This window comes from Rhagoletis pomonella, unplaced genomic scaffold (genome assembly GCF_013731165.1).
Source record: "Rhagoletis pomonella isolate Grant_MI unplaced genomic scaffold, Rhpom_1.0 Rhpom_scaffold_00009, whole genome shotgun sequence".
In the NCBI taxonomy this organism is placed as follows: domain Eukaryota; kingdom Metazoa; phylum Arthropoda; class Insecta; order Diptera; family Tephritidae; genus Rhagoletis; species Rhagoletis pomonella.
In genome coordinates, this window is record NW_023458563.1 from 35,037,545 (window position 1) to 35,059,193 (window position 21,649).

The 21,649-nt window shown below is 34.3% G+C and overlaps 1 protein-coding gene across 9 annotated transcripts in view; it reads left to right on the forward strand.

The window, feature by feature from the left end:
* The window catches only part of LOC118745750 (serine/threonine-protein kinase WNK1), a 221,208-nt gene that overhangs the window by 176,421 nt on the left and 23,138 nt on the right, over positions 1-21,649 (forward strand). For 8 of the 9 annotated variants that reach the window (XM_036479396.1, XM_036479399.1, XM_036479390.1 and 5 more), the window contains 3 exons: positions 19,620-20,667; positions 21,312-21,406; positions 21,472-21,643. In XM_036479396.1, the coding sequence (XP_036335289.1) occupies positions 19,620-20,667; positions 21,312-21,406; positions 21,472-21,643 (1,315 nt within the window). The remainder of the gene's footprint in view (positions 1-19,619; positions 20,668-21,311; positions 21,407-21,471; positions 21,644-21,649) is intronic. The other variant, XM_036479394.1, reaches the window with a different exon arrangement.

A 21,649-nucleotide genomic window follows, 5' to 3' on the forward strand; every position in this document is an offset into this window, starting at 1 on the left:
TTTTCTTCGCAAAACAGAAAGGAGAATTCTACTGCCTGAGGGTTATATCCCTAAGTGCGGCCGAAGGCCGCCTACGCTGAAAGGTGTTCAGCTCCTTTTCTTCGCAAAACAGAAAGGAGAATTCTACTGCCTGAGGGTTATAATCCCTGAGTGCGGCCGAAGGCCGCCTACGCAGAAAGGTGTTCTCTGCAAAAGGTGTTCAGCTCCTTTTCTTCGCAAAACAGAAAGGAGAATTCTACTGCCTGAGGGTTATAATCCCTAAGTGCGGCCGAAGGCCGCCTACGCAGAAAGGTGTTCTCTGCAAAATGTGTTCAGCCCCCCCTTCTTCGGCAACACAGAAATAATAATTCTACCAAGTAAAAATTACGAATTAAAAATCCGCTTTTCTTATTCAAAATTCCAGTCTGGTAGCACTAAGTTGTATGTTATTTTGCTATCTTATTCATCGTTTATATGAAAACTTTAACAATAAATTATATAAGAACTATAGGGTTGCTAGAAAAAAGGGGGGTAGTTTTGAAATCAGGGGGTCCGATTCTACCCCCCCTCGTCCCACCTTTTTCTAGAATTTGCCGTCCGTCTACTAAAATTTTCCCCCTTTTACTTCAACTTTGTTTGAATAAATCTCGTAAAGTGTTAGAAATTTTAAGAAAAAGCAATTGCTTATTTTTTATTCATGCGGTCCATTTTTATTGGTGTTAATGCTGGTTCCCACGTAAATGAAATTCTCTACTTTCTCGAAATTATAACTGTCAACAGGGACGTGGGTGCCAAGGCGCGAATGTGCTGACTGTTTGTTTGATGACAGGAGATACTTCGTCTTGTCATCGTTTACCACTAGACCCATTCGCGCTTTGCTTCGTTATCCAACTTGGAAAAGGCAGAACAGACTTCCGCGGTTTTTGTTGCCGATGATGTCGATGTCCTAGGTATAAGCCAGCAATTGCACGCTCTTGCAGTAAATTGTCCCTGAGCGGTTCAGTTCTGCAGTTCGCGAGATCACCTCTTACAAAAAGAAAGTTTTTCTTTACCTAATTAGTGTAGATAACACAGAACAACACCGATTTTGATGCGTCAAATGTTAAAGGTGTTTTTGATAGACATTTTTGATTACGAATCCGTAAGTATAAAGTTTCCATCAGCTCCAGATTTTGAGAAAAACGTGGTGAAAGTGTCAAAAAATCGCGTTTTTTGCAATATTTTAGAACCTGGCAATTACGAACAACTAAAAAAAAATGTTAGCCAAATCGGCCCAACCGTTCTTTTTTATATATATAGATAAGGAACAGCTGTTCGTGAACGTGTGTATTTTTGTGTTCCGTGGAGTAGCAAGCTGGCAAGTGGTGAGGCGAACTAATATTAAAAATATGCCTAATAATAATTAGATTTTATTTGAGTAATAACAGTTTTTGCTCATTTTTGCTCATTTTTCCGAAATATAACATTTTAAGCGAAGTACACGTAGAAATCTTTGTATCCTCCTTACATAGAATAAAATAAATTCGGGATTTTTTCATCACGTTAATCTCGAAAACTACTGAACAGATTTGTCAAAGTTTTTGTAAAAAAGGTATTATCTTTAGGCCTGAGAATTTCTATAGGGTTGCTATCTGTCTAAAAAATTATAAGATCCGAACCGTTCGTTGGATTACAGAAAATGAGGTGTCAAATGAAGGTGCTTGGCCTCTAGATGTCCAATAATGTATTATTTTTTTTAGTAGGGCTGCCACTATTTTAAAAATTATATCTTCACAGTTAGTTGGACTAAAATGAGGTACAAAGTGAAGGGATATGGTCTCCGGATGTGCAAAAAGCTTTAATTTTTTAGTGGGGTTGCCCCCTTTTTAAAAATTACTACCTTACATATACATATGCATTTTTTGTTAATGAAATCAGATTTTCACAGTTCATTCAATTTAAAAAATGGGGTGTCAAGAGCTTGGCCTATAGATGTGCAATAAACTTATTTTTTCGTAAGGGTTGCCACCTGTTGGAAAATTCGAAACGAAAGAGTGCTAAGAAATCTTTAGGTTGAATATTTAAGCTATTTTTAAGGTGTTTTAAGGAGATTGGTATCAATCGAAATACGTTTGAATGGTTTTATTCAGAACTATATTTAGTAGGGTTGCCACATATTTAAGAAAGCAAATTCGACTTGAATTGTGGCAGTTAGGTTATTGAAATATGTATAACAATATGGGTCACAAAATAAAGGGGTTTAGCAAGGTTTAAGAAAGTTGTGAAAAAGGTTATCGTTCAAAAGCAAAGGTATATCGACTCCTTTGCGTAAAATTATCGAATGTTACAAGAACCAAATTTTACAGGAGTGTTTTTTTATTTTGCACCATCAATACTAAATTCTAGATTTGGTGAATAATTGAGTAAGTTAATTAACCTCAAGCTTTTTTCGTGGAAAAGTTTCTTTTTTTTTTGAAATATAAATGTACTCGCCAAGTTTGGTACTTACGATAACATATATAACAGTTGAAATTGCACATAAACTGAAACATAACGGTATGTGTTATTTAAATTTGCCAAAAATGAAGAGTTTTTTAATTTTTTTATTATTAAGTTTTTACATTAACATTAAACAGTATTAATGTTCAACAAAGACAAAGGTTTAATTAAAATTAACGTTTTGAAACTGTTTTAATATTCGTCGTCGCTTTCATTTAACAAGTCTTTTAATTTTGATGAATATTTTATATTTAAATATTCATTGTGGTATTTTGATGGTATGCTATATTTAAAACAAAGATTTTGCAAATCATTAAATTTGTTTGTGGATATGCATAAGGACTGATAGTACAACGTTTCTAGCTTTTAAGTAAAATTTAAGTTGTTCATGACTTTTTAGTAGAACAATCATAATAACCGTACATGAGTTCAATTTTACTAGAGTTTTTTCGAATATAGCTATACGAAGCTTATTTAAGTTAATTTAAATTTTCTTGGGTAACAACTTTGCGCAACTGTCGCAATAAAGACTTATGTATGTCATTAGCTGTATGTCTTTCGTCAACGATAAGTAAATATTTATAAAGTGCCGTGAATTTATTTTAAAAAAACTAAAATATAGACATAATAATAATAATATAACAGATATTGATAACGGTGAAGCGAATAGAGGCATGACGAATGCGAGCAATCCGCTTCCCATTCTAATTTCTTTGCACATACGATAATTTCGCCCACAAGAGAAAATTTATTGTCACATACGATAAAATTTTCAGTTAATTTTTATGGTAGCTTAAGGAATTTCAGCTATATTATTTTAATAGGCGATAACTTATGGGATGGAGAACAAACTTGCATCAAACATTGAATTTCGTAAAAATTGTAACATACGATAATTTTGCGCAAAGTGGTCGATATATGAATAGCATGAAGAATATATGAACCAAGTCTGAAAATGATAACTATCTTTTTAGAATTTATGCAAAAAAAAAATGTTAATCCGGTCAGTATGTTTCCCACAGCTATACATTGGTTGGCTTAACTAATTTGTAATCCTCCACAAATCAAATGCTATTTATTTGAATAAATGTGCAAGTTGTCCTGGCGATGAAAACCTTAAGATTTTATTAGAGGAAGCCAGGGCTCTGTTGGAATGTGATATCTGTAGTATATTCCTTACATAGGCTTCCTCTAATAAAATCTTAAGGTTTTCATCGCAAGGACAACTTGCTCATTTAATCAAATAAATAACATTTGATTCGTGGAGGATTACAAATTAGTTGAGCCAACCAATGTTTAGCAGTGGGAAATGGTTAATAATTACATTCACTTAATTCTACTATTTTTCCATTCGTGAACATAAGTTTGGCATTCTGATGATACACACAAACACATACATATGTACGTTGTGGGTGCCACTTGTTCCTGCTAAAATGCATACTTTCGGTCTCAATGCAGAAAATTTTGAAAATCCAACTTTAACAGCAGGATTCGAAACTATTAACTTTTTACCAGCACGGGCCATATGATCCGAAAAACCAAACTCAAGTTAAATTTTTCTAATAGACCAAATGGCGGGTAAAATAGTCAATATTTTTATTTTTTTTTGTAAAATTCGGCCTTGTCGCCAATCGCGACTGTGTTAGCCAATGTTTGATGTTCTGGTCGGTGATATAATGTCTCCCGAACACTAAGGGCCGGTTTTCCAGGGCACGGCTGTGGTTTAAACTTAGATTAACCGCTCGAGCTGGTCAAGACAAACGCAGTTTACGTGATCTAAGTTCAAACTGGCCCTAAAAGTGCAACATCAAAGAATTCACGTTACCGTATTAGAAGCAATCAAGCCATAACCGCGAAAGAAAAGTAAGCGCCATATATTTTTTATGGTGTATTTTTTTTATCAAAATTATATAATTTTTGCACAAACAAATATTTTCTTAATATCCATCAACCGTATGTAAATGGTACATTTTTGTGGGACTTCGTTACTCTTTGAGAGGTGATTGAATTTCCGCCTGCTTCCAAAAACCATCCCTGTGGGTGGGAATGTCAAATTTTAGAAAAACCTTTAATAATTGAATCATGAGGTTTTTCCTGCTGTTAACTTTATGTCAGGAGAATTTTTGTTTATGGAAAAATCATGACACTCTTCAGTAATAAAAGAAAAGAAATTATTAAAATAAACCCACATACGGAAAGATTCAAACGAAAACCACGATTTATTCTTTAAATAATATATCGATATAACGGCACTTCTCTTCGATGTAAAAACAAATGACCATGAAACATCAAAAGTAAAACAAAAAAACAGGTGTAAAATATATCGTTGGCTTAGTTCGCAAATGTGCTAAGTCCACTTTTTATGAAAATTTAGATTTTAATGCAGTAAGCACAACTCAAAATAGATCATTACAAAAAAGTTTCCGTAATGTCGTTCTTACTTGTTGTTATGCAGTGGTATGCAAATGTGCTAACTCCAAAAATTTCGCATATGGAAACTCTGCACTTAGACATTATTTCGGTTTCAACCGAAACTGTGCATATATGCTTTATTTCGGTTTTTGCCATATGCATTATTTCGGTTTTCAAACGAACCCGTTCATGTATGCATTACTTTGCTTTTTTTCGTATGCCTTATTTCGCTTTTAAAACGAAAGTATGCATATGCATAATTTCGGTATTTTCTCATCTATATATTAATACGCTAATTTTGTCTCCGTTCGTTTGGCGATTCTACCGAACCGATTTCAAAACCAAGAGCACCGTTGGAAAGGCATTTTTCCGTAGATGAGCAGAGTTTTTATGATTTCATAATTGGTTGAAAATTACGGCCAAAACCGTCGTTTAAACATTTTCAAATTGTGTATAGATGTTGCTGCAACATGTTCAATTTGACATGTTTCGCCTGTTGTTTCACTACACATTTGAAATTAAGCTTTGAAATAAACATAAATATGAAGATGAAGAAATAAATGATAACGATGAAGTCAAAAAAAAGAAGGCAGAAGTGAAGATAAAGGCGAAAATGGAGACAATGGGAGATACATAAGAATTTGGGTAACTGAAAGGGTAAGAACATTTCTTGAATTTATGAAGTGAAACTTCTTTAGCGGCAGTTGGTTGGCTGGGAGTAAATTGTCAAATTAAAGGTGAATAATGCAGATGGAAATGGTTCTCAGCGGTTTAGCGGTTTGAGAATAAAAACAAAAACAAAGATGCCTAGAGGTACAGGCAAAAACGAAGATAAAGTAAATTTAAACACTTTAAGGTAAAGGTGAAGATATAAAACTCGATATTCTTATCGATATAATAATCGGTATTGCTATTGACAAAATAATCGATGTTGTTATCGATACTGTTATTAATTAAATAACCGCTATTGTAATCGTTATAATAATCAATATAATAATCGATATTGTTATCGATACAATAATGGATATTGTTATCGGTATAATAATCGATTAAATAATTGATTTTGTTATCGATTTAGTCATTTATATTGTTAACGATATGTACAATAATCGATACTGATGATTGTTATATTTATCGCTGAATTAATCGATTTTACAATCGTTGTATCTTTCTATGTGAGTATGGATATTGTTATCGGTATTTTTATCAACACAGTTATCAACAGGGTTATCGATACACTAATCGGTAAATGGAATGTGATCACATTACACACACACACACATTTTATCATATGATATGAAGAGACATCACATGCTATTGCATCACATAATATGATATCACATCACACGATATCACGTGACATGACATTATATGATATGACATCACATTATATGGCATGACATCACATTACTTCACATCACATGAAATGACATCGTATAACATGACATGGCATTACATGACGTGGCATCACATGATATGACATCATATGGTATGACATCATATGACATGACATCAAAGGATATGACAACACATGACATGACATCTTATCACATCACATAAAATCACGTCACATCTTATCACGTCATCGCACCTCATCTCATCTACGTGAATAGAAAAAGAAAAGGATATAAGCAAAGATGTGAAAGATAAAAACAAAGATGAAGACCAAGGTAAAGTTACCGATTTCAAAACCAGAAACACCGTTGGAAAGTAATCTTCTGTAGATGAGGAGAGTTTTTATAGTTTCGAAATTGGTTGAAAATCGTCGTTTAAAAATTTCAATATTTCTTTATGGTTGTTTTTGCAACCTGTTCAATTCAAGCGTTTCGCATTTTGTTTTACTTCGTATTTGAGAATAAACTTTGAAATAAAGATAAATATGAAGATGAAGAAACAAGTGATAACGATGAAGACAAATAAGGCAAAAGAGAAGATAAAGACGAAAATTGAGATAAAGGCGAAAATGGAGACAATGAGAAATACATGAGAATTAGGTTAACAAAGTTGAAATTTTCCGATAGGAATCGAAATTAAATCAGCCATAAAGGTTACTGAAATTGTTCGAATCAGCGAAGTTTATAATTATCGAAATTACCAATGTTTACTGAGTTGTCGAAATTTATAGACACAGAAACTTAGTTGTCCAAATTTACGGATAGTTATCGAGCTAAAAAAACGTGTGGGATTAACGAAATTTGTCAAGTTAAAGAAATGTGTCAAGTTATCCATATTTATTGAATTATCATTATTTATAGACTTAACGAAATTAATCGAGGTGTCGTAATGCGTGGAGTTCTTTCAACTTACAGAGTTATCGATTATTATTGATCTACTGAAATTGGTTGGTTCAAGGCAGCTAAGTTTATGGAATTTTCAAAATATATCGATTTATCGAAATTTCAAGGTTATATAAGCTTATCAATTTATGACTGCATATCGAATTTAATCGTCTTAACAGAGTGTAACGAGTTATCAAAATGTTTAGATAGTTTTCGAAAAATGTGGAGATGTCAAAAGTAAAAATTTATAAAGGTATCCAAAGTTTTTACATTTTTGAGTTATCGAAATTTATCGAGCCATCGAATTTCACAGTTATCGAAATTGGTCGAGTTAACGAATTTTGTTGAGTTATCGAATTTTAGTGTTCTTGAAATTCATCGAACTATCGATATGTATTAAATCATTGAAATTTATCGATAAACTTGAATGTATCGGGTCAATTCCAAGTCCTGCCGAAGTTCTCCAAATACCTTCTCAGATAAAAAAAAAATGTTGTTACGTTTTAGCAGAAGATTTTCCGATTAGTTAATTTGTACCGTATAAGTTTTGCTACGTGTTAAGTTAGAAAACCTCTCCAAGGCTTCTAAAACTAGAAAAACTGTCGAATTTCGACAGTAACTGGCACTCTAGTATGCATTATTTTGGTTTTCAACCGAAACTGTGCATGTATGCATTACTTCGGGTTTTTCATATGCATTATCTCGCTTTTCAACCGAAACTGCATGTATATATTACTTCGTGTTTCACATATGCATTATTTCGGGTTTAAACCGAAACTATGCATGTATGCATTACTTCGTTTTTCACATATGCATTATTTCGGTTTTGAACCGAAATTGTGCATGTATGCATTATTTTGGTTTTTGTTATATGCATTATTTCGGTTTTCTAACGAAAGTGTGCATATGGATAATTTCGTTTTTTTTTTCTACTATGAATTATGTACTTCTACTTAGTAAGGGTTATAATCGCTAAGCGCGGCCGCCTACGCAGAAAGAAGATCTGCGCCAAAATACTTCCGCCGCCCCTTTTCCGGCAACACAGAAAGGAAAATTCTACTTAGTAAGGGTTATAATCCCTAAGCACCGAAGGCCGCCTACGCGGAAAGAAGTTCGTTTTCATGTATGCACTACTTCGGTTTTTGTTTTATGCATTATTTCGGTTTTGAACCGGAGCTGGGCATATATGCATTACTTCGTTTTTCTTATATGCATTACTTCGGTTTTCAAACGAAAGTGTGCATATGCATAATTTCGGTTTTTCTAATATGCATTATTGCGGTTTTCAATTGAAACTGTGCATATATGCATTATTTCGTTTTTGTCATATGCATTATTTCGGCTTTCAACCGAAACTGTGCATATATGCACTATTAGGGTTTTTTTCGTATGCATTATTTCGGTTTTTTCATATGCATTATTTCGTATGCACAGTTTCCATATGCATAATTTCAGGGTGCCACATTTGGGACTACATTTGAAAAAAAAATTAGAGAATTTAAGACCCAATATTTTCAAAATGGCGACATTTATTTTTTATGGTTTTTAAAAGAAATTAATTTTTTTTTTGTAAACGAGGGATCTTGCTTTGTAAAGTTGAATTATTTTGTGAATAATTTCTGGTATAAAAAACTTAAATCGGATGAATGAAAAAAAAGTTATAACGATTTAAAAAAATAGTACCAAAAATCTTTAAGTCTTGTGTAACCGCCATTTTTCTAAATTTTCAAAAAATATTTAATGGTAATATTTTTCATAATATAGGTTTTGATTACACAGAAGATTAACCAAATCCCAATAAGTCATTGAAATGTCTGTGAGTTGACGTGGGATTCACCAAATATGACTTTGCTGACTGTTACTTCTGCTGTGCTAATTTTCGCAGTGTTATCGTTTAAAAGTTATTTATCCAGACTTAAATTGGATAGAAGACCCTTAACGCATTTAGAGGAAGTATATATTCCTACATTTCTTTCGATCAGTGACGTATAATTCGATGAAATCTTCAATGAAGTGAGCAGTGACAGTGATTTCAAAAGAATAGCGTGTACAAAGCCAAAAATTTTCATTCAAGAAGAATTAAATGATTTGAAAATCTGCAGAAGTATGTATATGCAGATTAAAAGAAAACACTTGTTGAGGTTAGGTGCAAAAGTGTCGTTCTATCGTACACAAGAGGAGAAAGCTTGCTTCTTTCACTCAGAAAATTATGTATTTTTTAACCGACTTCACAAAAAGGAGAAAGGTTATCATTCGTCTGATTTTTTTTTTATGTATGTTACCGCATAACTTTTGACCACGTTAACCGATTTCTATAGTTGTTTTTTTTTTAATGGAAAGGGGTTACCTCACAGGTGGTCCCATACCAATTTGATTTAAATCCGATGGATCATGAAGAAATTAACGATAAAGTTAAATTTTTATGAGAATTGAAGTCGGTTTTGTTTTTTGCTTCCTTTTAGCAATGTTATCGAGCTTTCTATCACGATTTTTTTGTAAGAAAAAAAATGGAAAAGCAACAAAATCTAAGTAACCTCTTGTCGCTTATCCATCTTCTTATTCAACCTACGCATATCAAGTGCGGCTGATTCTGTCCTAAAAGTCTTGTTAATATTTTTTTCGGGTGTGCGAGGGCAGAATACCGTAAATTCACATTTGTATATGCATATATAATTCGGGGCCCTATGAAATAAGATGTTAGACAAAAATGGGCAATGTTTTTCTTATGTAATGATAAAATTTCCTAGTCTGAGCACAAAAAGGAAACAAGCAAGAATTTTCCATGTCCTACAAATAAGAGCATCAATAAAGGGTTGTGATTTCTTAGGTTCAATGAACGATTTGGAACGACCTGCGTGGACCTATTTTGTTGAAGCTACTAAAAAATTGTCTAAGAAATGATCACCCCTATTGTGGAATACGAATTTTTTAATTTACGATTTCCCTCCGCAAAATATAAAAATGGAAGCCGGATTCTAAATTTCGCTATCGCTAAAATTTTATCAGAATTTTCGGCGATCTCCACAAATTGCGATTCTATCCTTGTCGGTAAAAATCGGCTTTTATCCCGCCATAGGAGGCGGTATGCATCAACGACAGATGTCAAAATTTGTTTACATTATAAATTGTGAAAATAAAAGTAAGTAATATCAAAAACAATAGCAGCCCCAATTTGGGTTATATTTTTATCCTGCAACGTAACCATAACTTTACAAAGACATACGCGCCGCTTCGCAAAAACCATTGATGAAAAGCTTGCGGATCCTTTGAGGAAATCCGTCCTCATATGCGAGAAAGGAGAGGAAAAGAACTTTCCAAATTTTGTGATTTCTTGCAACTTCCACATTTTTTGTTCAAGGTGAATAGAGCTCGTACATTTTTTTTAACAAATTAGTGTCAAAACAATCTGTATTCCTTCCAGGCGGAAAGTTTGAGCATAATGAAACTTTATGTGAAGTTAAAATTAAATGTTTTATAAAAACAGTAACGCATATGTGCGAGAAAATATGTAGTAAAAAGTTTTTTTTTTAGTTTAATAATTTCGATAAAGCCACTACAAGAAAACCATTTACATAAATACATAAATACAATAAAGCTCATCAAAATATTAAAGAAGCATACATTTTAGTTCTTTTGCCACTCTTTCGTTGACCTTTTACATTTTTTCTATTGATTACAAAGTTTATATAGTTGCGTCGTTTAAATGAACAACAATAGAAATATTAGCCCCGATTTGTTGATTAATGCAGCGTAATTTTTTAGCAATTTTAATATTAAACAAGTAAAGAAGGCTAAGCTCGGACAAAGCCGAACATTAAATACCCGGTGGTTATAGTTATATGTAAGTTGGCGGTACCAGCTCTCTTTTTCCAAAATCATATAATAATGTTTTTTCTTTTCAACCGATTTTTGTGAATTTCAATTTTGAGTAAATTAGCGTCCTTTAATTTCGAAATATCGAAGTTTCAGCATTTCTGAAATTTACCGTTATATGAAAAGTGCGCGTAGTTCCGATTTGAAACATTTTCAACGTCTTGCTTTTAATATGCCACGTACAATAACACTGGATCACTAATTTTAATTTGGTTTTTGTTCTCCAGTCTCCACTGTCCAATTTGTATGTAGAATCGCCTGTTGATTCTAAAAATCGAATTAATTTTTTATTCTATGGATACGTTTTCGAGATATTTTCCATTTACCGTTATTTAGCTTAAAACAAAAGGTGGTTCCACTTAGTCGCTTATATCTCACACTAATTTAACAAACTGAAAATGGAATACGACAAATGAAAGCTAACAAAATTTTCGATAAACCGTGTGTACATCACTTTCCGATAGTACTGAAAGTTTCTGACAAATTAATTAATCATTCAGGTTTATTTTATGAAAAAAAAATCAAATTTTAACAGGAGAAAAATTAAAAAACTAACAGGTTCTGTGTCAAATTCCTGCAATTGTGCTAAAGCCTGTTCTGTTACAGACAACTCAAGTTACTAATGAAAAAAATCGATGGATAAATAAAGGATGAGTGGTGAAATGAGTGAGCAAAGATTTGTTGTATGAGAAATGAGCAAAAAATAATGTTACTCGCACGCCATGTACACCTAAGTAGCACGAGTGGCACCCTGAAATTTTACATATGGAAACTGTGCATACGAAATAATGCATATGAAAAAACCGATATAATGTATACGAAAAAAACCGAAATAATGCATATATGCACAGTTTCGATTGAAACCCGAAATAATGCATATGAAAAAGCCGAAATATTGCATATATGCACAGTTTCGGTTGAAAACCGCAATAATGCATGTTAGAAAAACCGAAATTATGCATATGCACACTTTCGTTTGAAAACCAAAGTAATGCATATGAGAAAAACGAAGTAATTGTATGCATAATGTGACCAACTAATTCATAGCTCAAAGAAGTGCATAAACCGAAAACCAAAAATAGTATGAAAGTAATGAGAAGATGGTAAAAGCAGAATATACAAAAACGGGAACAGTGTACAAATTCAACAAATAAATTTTATCAATTAAAAATCTATACTATTTATTATTCTAAGACAAGGCGCTTATTCCCAGTGATCTACTAATCGTAATCAAATTAAAGTGATCGATCTGAAACTTTGCACGAACATTTCAGTTTTAAAAATCATTAGGCCACTTTTAAATATTTTCGTGGAAAAATTTTTAAAGTTTTACATTGAACAAAGCACTCTGAATATGGAGTAAAAAAGGACGCCCACAGCAACACCTTGAAAGAGCGTCGTCGGAGCACTCCGGCACACCTCGAATGAATGTTTTCGGAACGCTCCGAATAAGGAGTGAGAGTCAAAGTGGTTTTTTTGTTATCTTGTTTTTTTTTTAGTCTGAATTGAAAAACAAATTTTCACAAGAAGAAACTGATCGTCGTTTTCGAATAAACGAATAAATAATTTTTTAATTTACCGTTTTTTTTATAAAGAAATGAAAAATCTTTAATACTTATTAATTAAAAACAAAATGAAGAACATTTTGAATAACCGTAAAGCCCCCTTTTCGGTCTATTATCGGACTCCGGTGGTATGCTGGGAACAATGTTTTTGAACAATTTAATTATTTTATTTTCAATTTTACGTACATATATGATTTTGAAATGCTGGAAAACTTAAGAGTCATTGCCGACGAAGTGTTTTAAATAAATGTGAGATTATTTCAAAATTATTTTGCGAGTTAGAGAAAGCCGAGAACTCTCCCCAGACTCAAAAATTACGATAAGTATTTATAAGAGTCTAGTTTGCGAGATGTAAATTTAGTCGGTCGTTCAACCTCAGCCTGGTGTAAGTAATCAAAACCACTCGAAGCATTATGCAATTTCGTTAGTAAGGAAATGGTTAATATGTTGCCCGGATGAGAAAATTTGTACTACGGCATCGATACTGTCGTTTCTGAATATCCACAGGAGCAAGTAAGATTCGCCACAGAAATTTTAAGCTCTCTAACACCTTTTAATTTTTCGTGATTGAGTAGCCATTTATAATGAAATTTATCAGCTAGAGAAGTGAAGTGATTGAAAGCCATTTATAATGAAATTTATCAGCTAGAGAAGTGAAGTGATTGAAAGTCATAATTTATGTGTTGTTATATGAGTACCTTTTTTAACTGAGATGACTAACCTTTTGAAATTTTTCGAAATTTAAACTTAAAAGGTAGTACCAAGGCATATCAAACCGGTATTCGAGCAAAAACAACATTTATGTGGATGCTTTCAATTTCCAGACAACCGGTCAGGTACGAGCATGATTTTTAATTTCGACCAAACTCAAATACATTGTTTGTTGGTCCAAATAATGAGACACGTATTTTTTCTTTTGGCTCGGAAAAATTTTTCGGCCGAATTAAACGCGATTTTGTTTTTCAGGCAAAAATCGATTAATCGAATTGACAGTGAGAATTTTTTTTTTAAATGCCCATAACTTTGTCAAAATTTAATAGATTCCAACAATGTTTTTACTCAAATGTCAGTAATTCTTGTCACTTCAAGATAGAATGATATAATTATTGATTATCATTATTTAAATTTTTTTATTTAACAATAAACAAAAAGTGCAAATTTTTTTTTTACACTTAATTTCTCAAAAAGTGTATTTTTTTTCTCTCAAACTTTTTTACCGGGAAAGAGACACTTTGAACTACAATCAACCCAAACCTCTAATAGCGAAGATTTTTTTTCTGAGTTATGATATTTTATAGAAAATATACGTTTTTGTGGTACATACTACAATATTCTTATATTGTTTAACTAAATGGAACATATGTATGTAATATATCAGCAAAAAATACAGCCGTGATCATTTTTTGTGTATCAAATAGATATTAGAACACTTTCCACCATACAGTTTCGATTATAAAAAGCGGGAAAATGTGATTTTGTATTTCTATCTTGAAGTGACAAGAATTACTGACATTTGAGTAAAAACATTGTTGGAATCTATTAAATTTTGACAAAGTTATGGGCATTTTAAAAAAACATTCTCACTGTCAATTCGATTAATCGATTTTTGCCTCAAAAACAAAATCGCGTTTAATTCGGCCGAAAAAATTTTCCGAGACAAAAGAAAAAATACGTGTCTCATTATTTGGACCAACAAACAATGTATTTGAGTTTGGTCGAAATTAAAAATCATGCTCGTACCTGACCGGTTGTCTGGAAATGGAAAGCATCTGTGTATTTTGTTGTTGCTTGTCTTATCTAAAGTGTCAAAAAATGCTCTGATTTTGAGTAAAAACTAAAAATTAAATTTGGAAAGAAATTGGTGCGACTTTCTTTGTTAGACATCTTTTTTAAGGCCCAGTAATCAGCGTTTGTGCTGCGGAGTTATGCTGCATTTACAGGAGACGATTTTCTAGGCGATTCAACATTGCTCAAAAAAATCGCTCGTGTAAATGTCTCAAAGTAGACAGCAAGTCAACTTTTGCAGGCGATTATCGCCTGTCAAAAAATCGCCTCATGTAAAGGCATCTTTAGTTGAACGTCCCAAACGTTGCTTTTCAATGCTTGTTTTGCATGGGGAAAAGGTTCACATGCAAAAAGATTTTGACAATTTATATTTTTTGTGAGAAGAAATTAAAAATATTTGACATTTTAGAGGCCGAATAATAATAAAAAAAAAAATAAGTTGCTCTGCTGATACTCCCTGTTCACTGTGCCTTGGGTAGTACAAAACATTGTAAAGAAGTACATTGGACTGTACTCCGAAGTACAAAGTACAACGGCTCAAATAGAGCTACTGTACTTCCGACAGAAATACGGTTGGTCACATTATGTATACATGCACAGTTTCGACTCAAAACCGAAGTAATGCATATCAGAAAAATGAAGTAATGCATACATGCACAGTTTCGGTTCAAAACCGAAATAATGCATATGACAAAACCGAAATGGTGCATACATGAAAACGAACTTCTTTCTTTGTAGGCAGCCTCCGGCCGCGCTTAGCGGTTATAACCCTTACAAATAGAATTACCCTTTCTATGTTACCAGAAAAAAGTTGCGGAAGCATTTTTGAGCAGAACTACTTTTTGCGTAGGCGACCTTCGGCCGCGGTTAGGGATTATAACCCTTACTAAGTAGAATTCTCCTCTCTGTTTTGCCGGAAAAGAAGGGCGGAAGTATTTTTGCGCATACCTTTTTGCGTAGGCGGCCTTTGGCCCCGCTTAGGGATTATAACCCTTACTAAGTAGAGTTCTCCTTTCTGTGTTGATGGAAAAGGGGGGTGGAATTATTTTTGCGTGGGCGGCCTTTGGCCTAGTGATTATAACCGTTACTAAGTAGAAGTAATTTGAAAAAAAATTAAACTATTCATATGCACACTTTGAAAACCGAAATTATGCATATGTGAAAAACTAAGTAATGCATACATGCACAGTTTCAGTTGACCACAGAAATAATGCATATGAAAACCCCGAAGTAATGCATACATGCACAGTTTCGGTTGAAAGCTGAAATAATGCATATGGGAAAATACCGAAATTATGCATATGCATACTTTCGATTTAAAAGCGAAATAATGCGTATGAAAAAAACCGAGTAATGCTTACATGCACAGTTTCGGTTGAAAACAAAGTTGACACAGAACCTGTTATTTTTTAATTTTTCTTCTGTTAAAGTGTTTTTTTTTTAATATTTTTATCAATGGGAATGGGTCGAAATTTCAGACTTTGGTATCGATACTGAGTACTCATTCTAGCATCGAGCTCATGGTATCGATACTCTAAAAGTATCAGGGAAAAAGTATCGATACTACCCATTAAATTTCGTTAAGGGTGTTCTCGAGAACCTGTTTGGATTCGGTTTTTTTTTTATATTACATAGATTTATAAATCGTCTGCGTATATGCAGATGCGATTATTATTTGAGAGGATTGAATTGAGTTCATTAAAAGCTATGGAAAATAGAACAACTGAAAGGGGTGAACCTTGCGGAATACCATTGACCAAGGGTTAAAGGCTAGAGTAGATGCCGTTTACTCTTACACGGATTTTACGGAGAAATGCTTTTACAAAACCAAAAATTATTGGACCAACTTTCCATTGGTGTAGGGTTTTTAGGATAACGTGGGATCATATCCTGTCGAATGCTTTCTCAAAGTCAATTGATAAGATTGATGTGTGGTTCCGTCTTTACAGAGCTTTTGAATCAATGTGCAGCAGAGCGTCAATTCATCCTTTACCAGGTCTAAACCACTTGGTTGGATGAGACGAGCTTCATCTTTTCCGTGTACCAGAGCAAACGCGTGTCTATTATTTTCTCAACTAATTTCGAAAGACACGAGATTAGCGAGATGGGACGGTACGATCCAGCCAGTTGGTTGTTTTTTGAGGTTTTGGAATAGGGATGATAGTGGCTGCTTTTAGCTTTGAGGGATGCCACCTGTGGAAAATACGTTGTTGTAAAGTATCAACAGTCTTGTTTTTGTTTAGGTGCTTAATCATGTTGTATGATATACGATCGAAACCGGGTGTTTTCACTTTGGTTGTTTTTAAAGTACAAAGCAGTTCGTATATTGTTATTTAGGCTTCCATTTCCCTTGGACTTTTTGGGGTAGTTTGATTGGGAACTTGTTGCAGAGATTTTGCTTGTCTGTACTGATCCGGAAATGAGTACTCTGACCAGTTCTGGGCAAAATGGTGAGCTATTAGCTAGGGATGAGTAATTAAATGTTGAGGAGATTAAATTGCTGTTATTGAATATTATGTGTTCTGTAGTGATGTGTTAACGTTAATTGTTTTTGCAAAATATTCAAAACTGATTTTCTTTTGTTGCCTCATTTCTCTGCGAAAAATTGCATTTCTTCTTTTGTATTCTAAAAGGTTTAGTTGTGTTGGGTATCTACGGAAAGTGTGCCATCTTTTCACTTCGCAAGATAGATAGCGCATTATAATATTGTTAAATTTATAGTAGAGGAGCCCACGATGCTAAATCGGGATTTACTCGAGCGTCATTTTGACCTATTGGATTTTGAAGATTATGTGATGGGAAGAAAAAAGGTCATGTGATGTTTTTCCTTCTAGCGGTGGGTGGCGGATCGACAGGCTTCCAAAAATGTAAAAAAAAAAAACAGTTACATGGATTAACTCGAGCGCGTTAGATTTGGTAGTGACGGACGTGTTTCTGATGACGGATATATGCCAATCTGCCGGTTTGCATGGTGGGGTTGGGCGTACGGAAGAGTCAAAAATGCTTGACAAAAAAATTTACTCGATCGCGTCAGATATTCATAAGGGATGTTAAATGGGCCCGAACGAACCTCCCATTCAATAATCTGACGATTCAGATGTGAAGCAGGCTCATGGCGTCTTCTTGAAGATGCAAAAAAAAATTGTCTTTGGATTTACTCGAGCGCGTCAGATTTTCATACAGAAGGTTCATCTCGATGCCCCGGTCGCACAATGGGACTATAGCGGCCAAAAGTAGTAAAAACGGGTTAGCGAATTCTGAAAAAGTAATTACGCAAATACATAGTAAAATATCCAGCTAATCCAAACCAAAAAGAATTTTTGATGGAAATGCATATTTTCAATCATGACACGAGCTCAAAGTAGGAACAATGTGAAAAAATAACTTTATAAGAAAAAATTTTGATTTTGTCGCAAGTAATTTGAATTAATTTTTCCACATGTACGCATATATAAAAAGCCTGTCCGATTGATGAGCAGTTTTTGAATATGTCTGTGGTCAAACATTGCTTAAAATTTTTATAAATCTTTTGAAATGTATAAAATAGTTTACTTTGAAATTCTACAGTGTTTGTTATTTTGTAGATGGTATGTACATGGCATGTTGAATGCTTATTATTCGGGTTTTAAACACTTTCCATAGTCTTTTCAAAAATAGCTTTTCTAGAAGAACTAGTCAGAACTGGTAACAGGGATATAGGGCGATAACCTTCGCTTCTATTTTGATTCTTTCCAGGTTTTGGTATTGGCGCTAGTATGGCATGTTTCAAGTCATGAGGGTATACTCCTGTTCTAAGAATTTGACTGTATAACTCACATAAACGATTTTTAAGGGAAGGTGAAGCGTTTTTGATCATCCTATAGGGTTTTTGATCATCCTATAGGTGATTTTGTCATGACCGGGCGTGGTGCCTTTGAGGCCTTTTAGTGTTAGATTTAGTTCTATAAGCGTTACTTCTTCTAGTATGTAGTTGTTTACGTTGTTACCTTCTTGCATTTGGTTAATGTTTATTTGCCTTCTCTTAACTAGTTCAGGACTGAATTGTCTATTTAATCCTATCGAACTCCATACAGTGGCAAAGTTGTTTGCTATTTGCTGTGGGTGATTGATTACTTTATTATTTACAAAAATGTGTGGAAAATTTGGTGTTTTATGAGATTTAATGGTTTTCAACTTTCTCCATAAGTTTTTTGTGTCGATAGTTGGGTTTAATAAATTAACGTATCTCTTCCAGGTATCTTGTTTTGCTTGTTCGCATGCCCTCCTTACTTGTGCACATGCTCTTTTATAGCTTAAAACTCGTGTGAAAGTTCCTCTCTCTTTTAGCTTTTTTTAGGCTTTGTTGTTTAGGCTTATCAACCTGCTTATTTCGCTATTGAACGAAACGGGGGAGTTTCTTTCTTTTGGTGGTTTGCAAGTTGGCATGGATTCGTTAGCTGATTTTCGTATAATTCTTTTGATTTTATATATTTTTTGCGTTACGTGGCAGTCTGAGAGAATTATTCTCTACTTTTGGTAGCATCGTTAGCGTCATGATGCGCCTCAAACGACTTCGAAAGGACAGTTTCATTAGAATATACTCCTAGTGTGGTGGGATTGTAAGTAATTGGTGTTTCTTGAGCTCCTACCAACGAACGGAATTATCGATTCGGAGGAGTATTGTCGGATATTGGGAGGTTTGAACGACTATATCATTCGAAACACACGTCGCAAACGAGGTGTTTTCCAAAACGACAACATGCTACCACATACATCTTCGGCGACACTTCGTAAAGTATTGGACTTGGGATGGAATGTCATGTCACATCCATCATAATCGCCTGACATTGCAACGTCAGACAACTTATTTCACTTTATTAGAAACCCCTTGTGTGTTATAAAGTTATATTGAGACGAGTCAATAAATCTGTACGAACGGTAAATTATGAAGCTTGTCGAAAGGTGGCAAAAGGTCTTCGAACAAAGCGAATAATATACCATTGATTGAACTTTAATCTTTATATGCATAAACAAATAAATTTTAAAAATATTCAAAAAGTACTCAATGACTTTCTCCACCCAATACCAAAATTTCGCATCAAGTATCAATTGAAAAAACCACGGTAAATAGCAATCAAAAATTTAACTGAAAACTGCAATTTGGATGCATACTCAGGTTTTAGATTAAAGGTATTTAACAGTTTACTATAAAGGATCAGCGGAAAGCCAAAGTTAATTATGTTCTTTTTTCGTTTATGTTGTGTATTAGGCAAAAGGCGTCACATCAGCCCAAGTTACAAATATTAAACCCCCTGAGGACCAGCGTAATGCGAGAAAAATATCGCGGTTCAGTGTGAGTAGAGTTCAAGAGCAAAAGGGTGGAGGAGGCAGTGGAAATAATAACGATGTTCCAACGACTCCTCCAATTGGGATGGAATCGCAAAAACTGCGTATTGATTTGCAGGCAATTGCTCAACAAACCGTTAGTCAAACTAAAGGTAGCCTCGTTAATACGCCGACCGAAGCTTCTCACATTCCGGGACAATATGTTGCTATAACTAACGCAGTTAGTGGTAGTATAAATACTACTAATTCGGCGCAACCACTTATATGCCCTCAATCACTGCAACAACAAAATCTTACACAGTTACAGCTTGCTCCGGCTCCGCAAACTTATTTGCATCAACAGATTCCTAATCAGTTATTACAACAGCAACAATTTTTGCAACAGCTACTTTTGCAGAAGCAAGCAGCTACACCAACATTGCAGCCACAGCAAAACGTCCTTACAAGCTTCAGTCCGATACAACAAAACTTATTACAACAACAACTCTTACAGCAATTGAAAACACCTCAGCAACAGCAGCAACAACCGTCACCGGTTAATCAAAGCGTCCCACCACAGCAGCAGCAAGCACCTCTCAGTGTGCAAAACCAGCAAATTCCTCAGCAAGTACCAAATCAGAATCAACCACAGACACAAACACTTCCGTCGCAGCTGTCAAACAATCAACAGAAAACTACAAATGCACAGACGCAAAATCAACAGCAAATTCAAATGCAACAGCAAATTGCAAATCAACAAATGCACATTGCAAACCAACAGCAAGTTCAAAATCTTCAGCATTATCAGAGCCAGCAAATTACTCACAATAAACTGCAAGCTCCGAATCAACAAGCTCACAACCAGCAAACTCAAGTTCATCAGCAGCAGGTTCCAAGCCAACAACAATCTCAGAACCAACCACAGCAAGCTACGCAGCAGCAGCATATTGTGGCTCAGCAATCGCAGGCATCCACATATTCTAGTACTGAAAGTATGTTGAAACAGAATACCATTATTTCTCAAAACATTCGCACACCAGCGCGCTATTGGTGGCGTCAATATTAATGTTATAATAACCCTTATTATTAGGTGCATTCTTTTGCAACCGCGCTACAAAAGAACACTCGGTAAAGTTGCGAGATACATGAAACGCAACAACAAATCTGAGTTCAGGTAGGTCAGTAAAAACTAGCGACTTGAAGCGTAATGTTGTTAAATGAAAAAACAGGGTTGCTTAATCAGTTTAAAGAAAATTTTATCCGAGTAGTGCGTTCTTTGCCGATCGTTTACAAAAGTATGCACCTATTACGCTAACGACTCGAATAATATTGATCGTGCCAAATTGGCATCAGCGGTCTCGATTTCTATTTTGGAATCTGCAAATTTATATTGTTGCTAACGTTGGTCGTCGCTAGAACTTGATAAAAAATTGTTTGCCAAAAAACCAAAAACAATGGAAACTTCACAAATATCAAATATGTATATTTTTTCATTCAAATTATCGATTCAACAATAGCCCAGATTTTCGAGCGATGTTAAAAATAAAGAACTATCGCTATCGCATTGGTGTACATACATTTTATTTTTTAATTACACATTGTTTGGTATTTTGTATACGGAATTTTAAATTTCAAGTTTCAGATGCTTCTGTACTAATGCCCGCAACAACAGAGGAGCCAGTTTCTTTAGCTGCTACCCATCCCCAATTGCTACCAACTGTGATTCAATCTGTAAGAATTGTTAGGTTATTTCATATTTACGGGTCGGCCTGAATTGATCTCGTTTTTAACTATAGGATATCAAACACAACCTTGACTCCTTGGTGAACCAACTGTGCAATTTGCGGCTAAGAACGAACCAACATCAGCGACTTCTTCTACTGAGGCAGCGCCAATTGATAGAGGAAGACGAACTACGTCTCAAGCACTATGTTGAGTACGAAAAATTCCAAAAGGCATTGCGCCAAAGTAAGT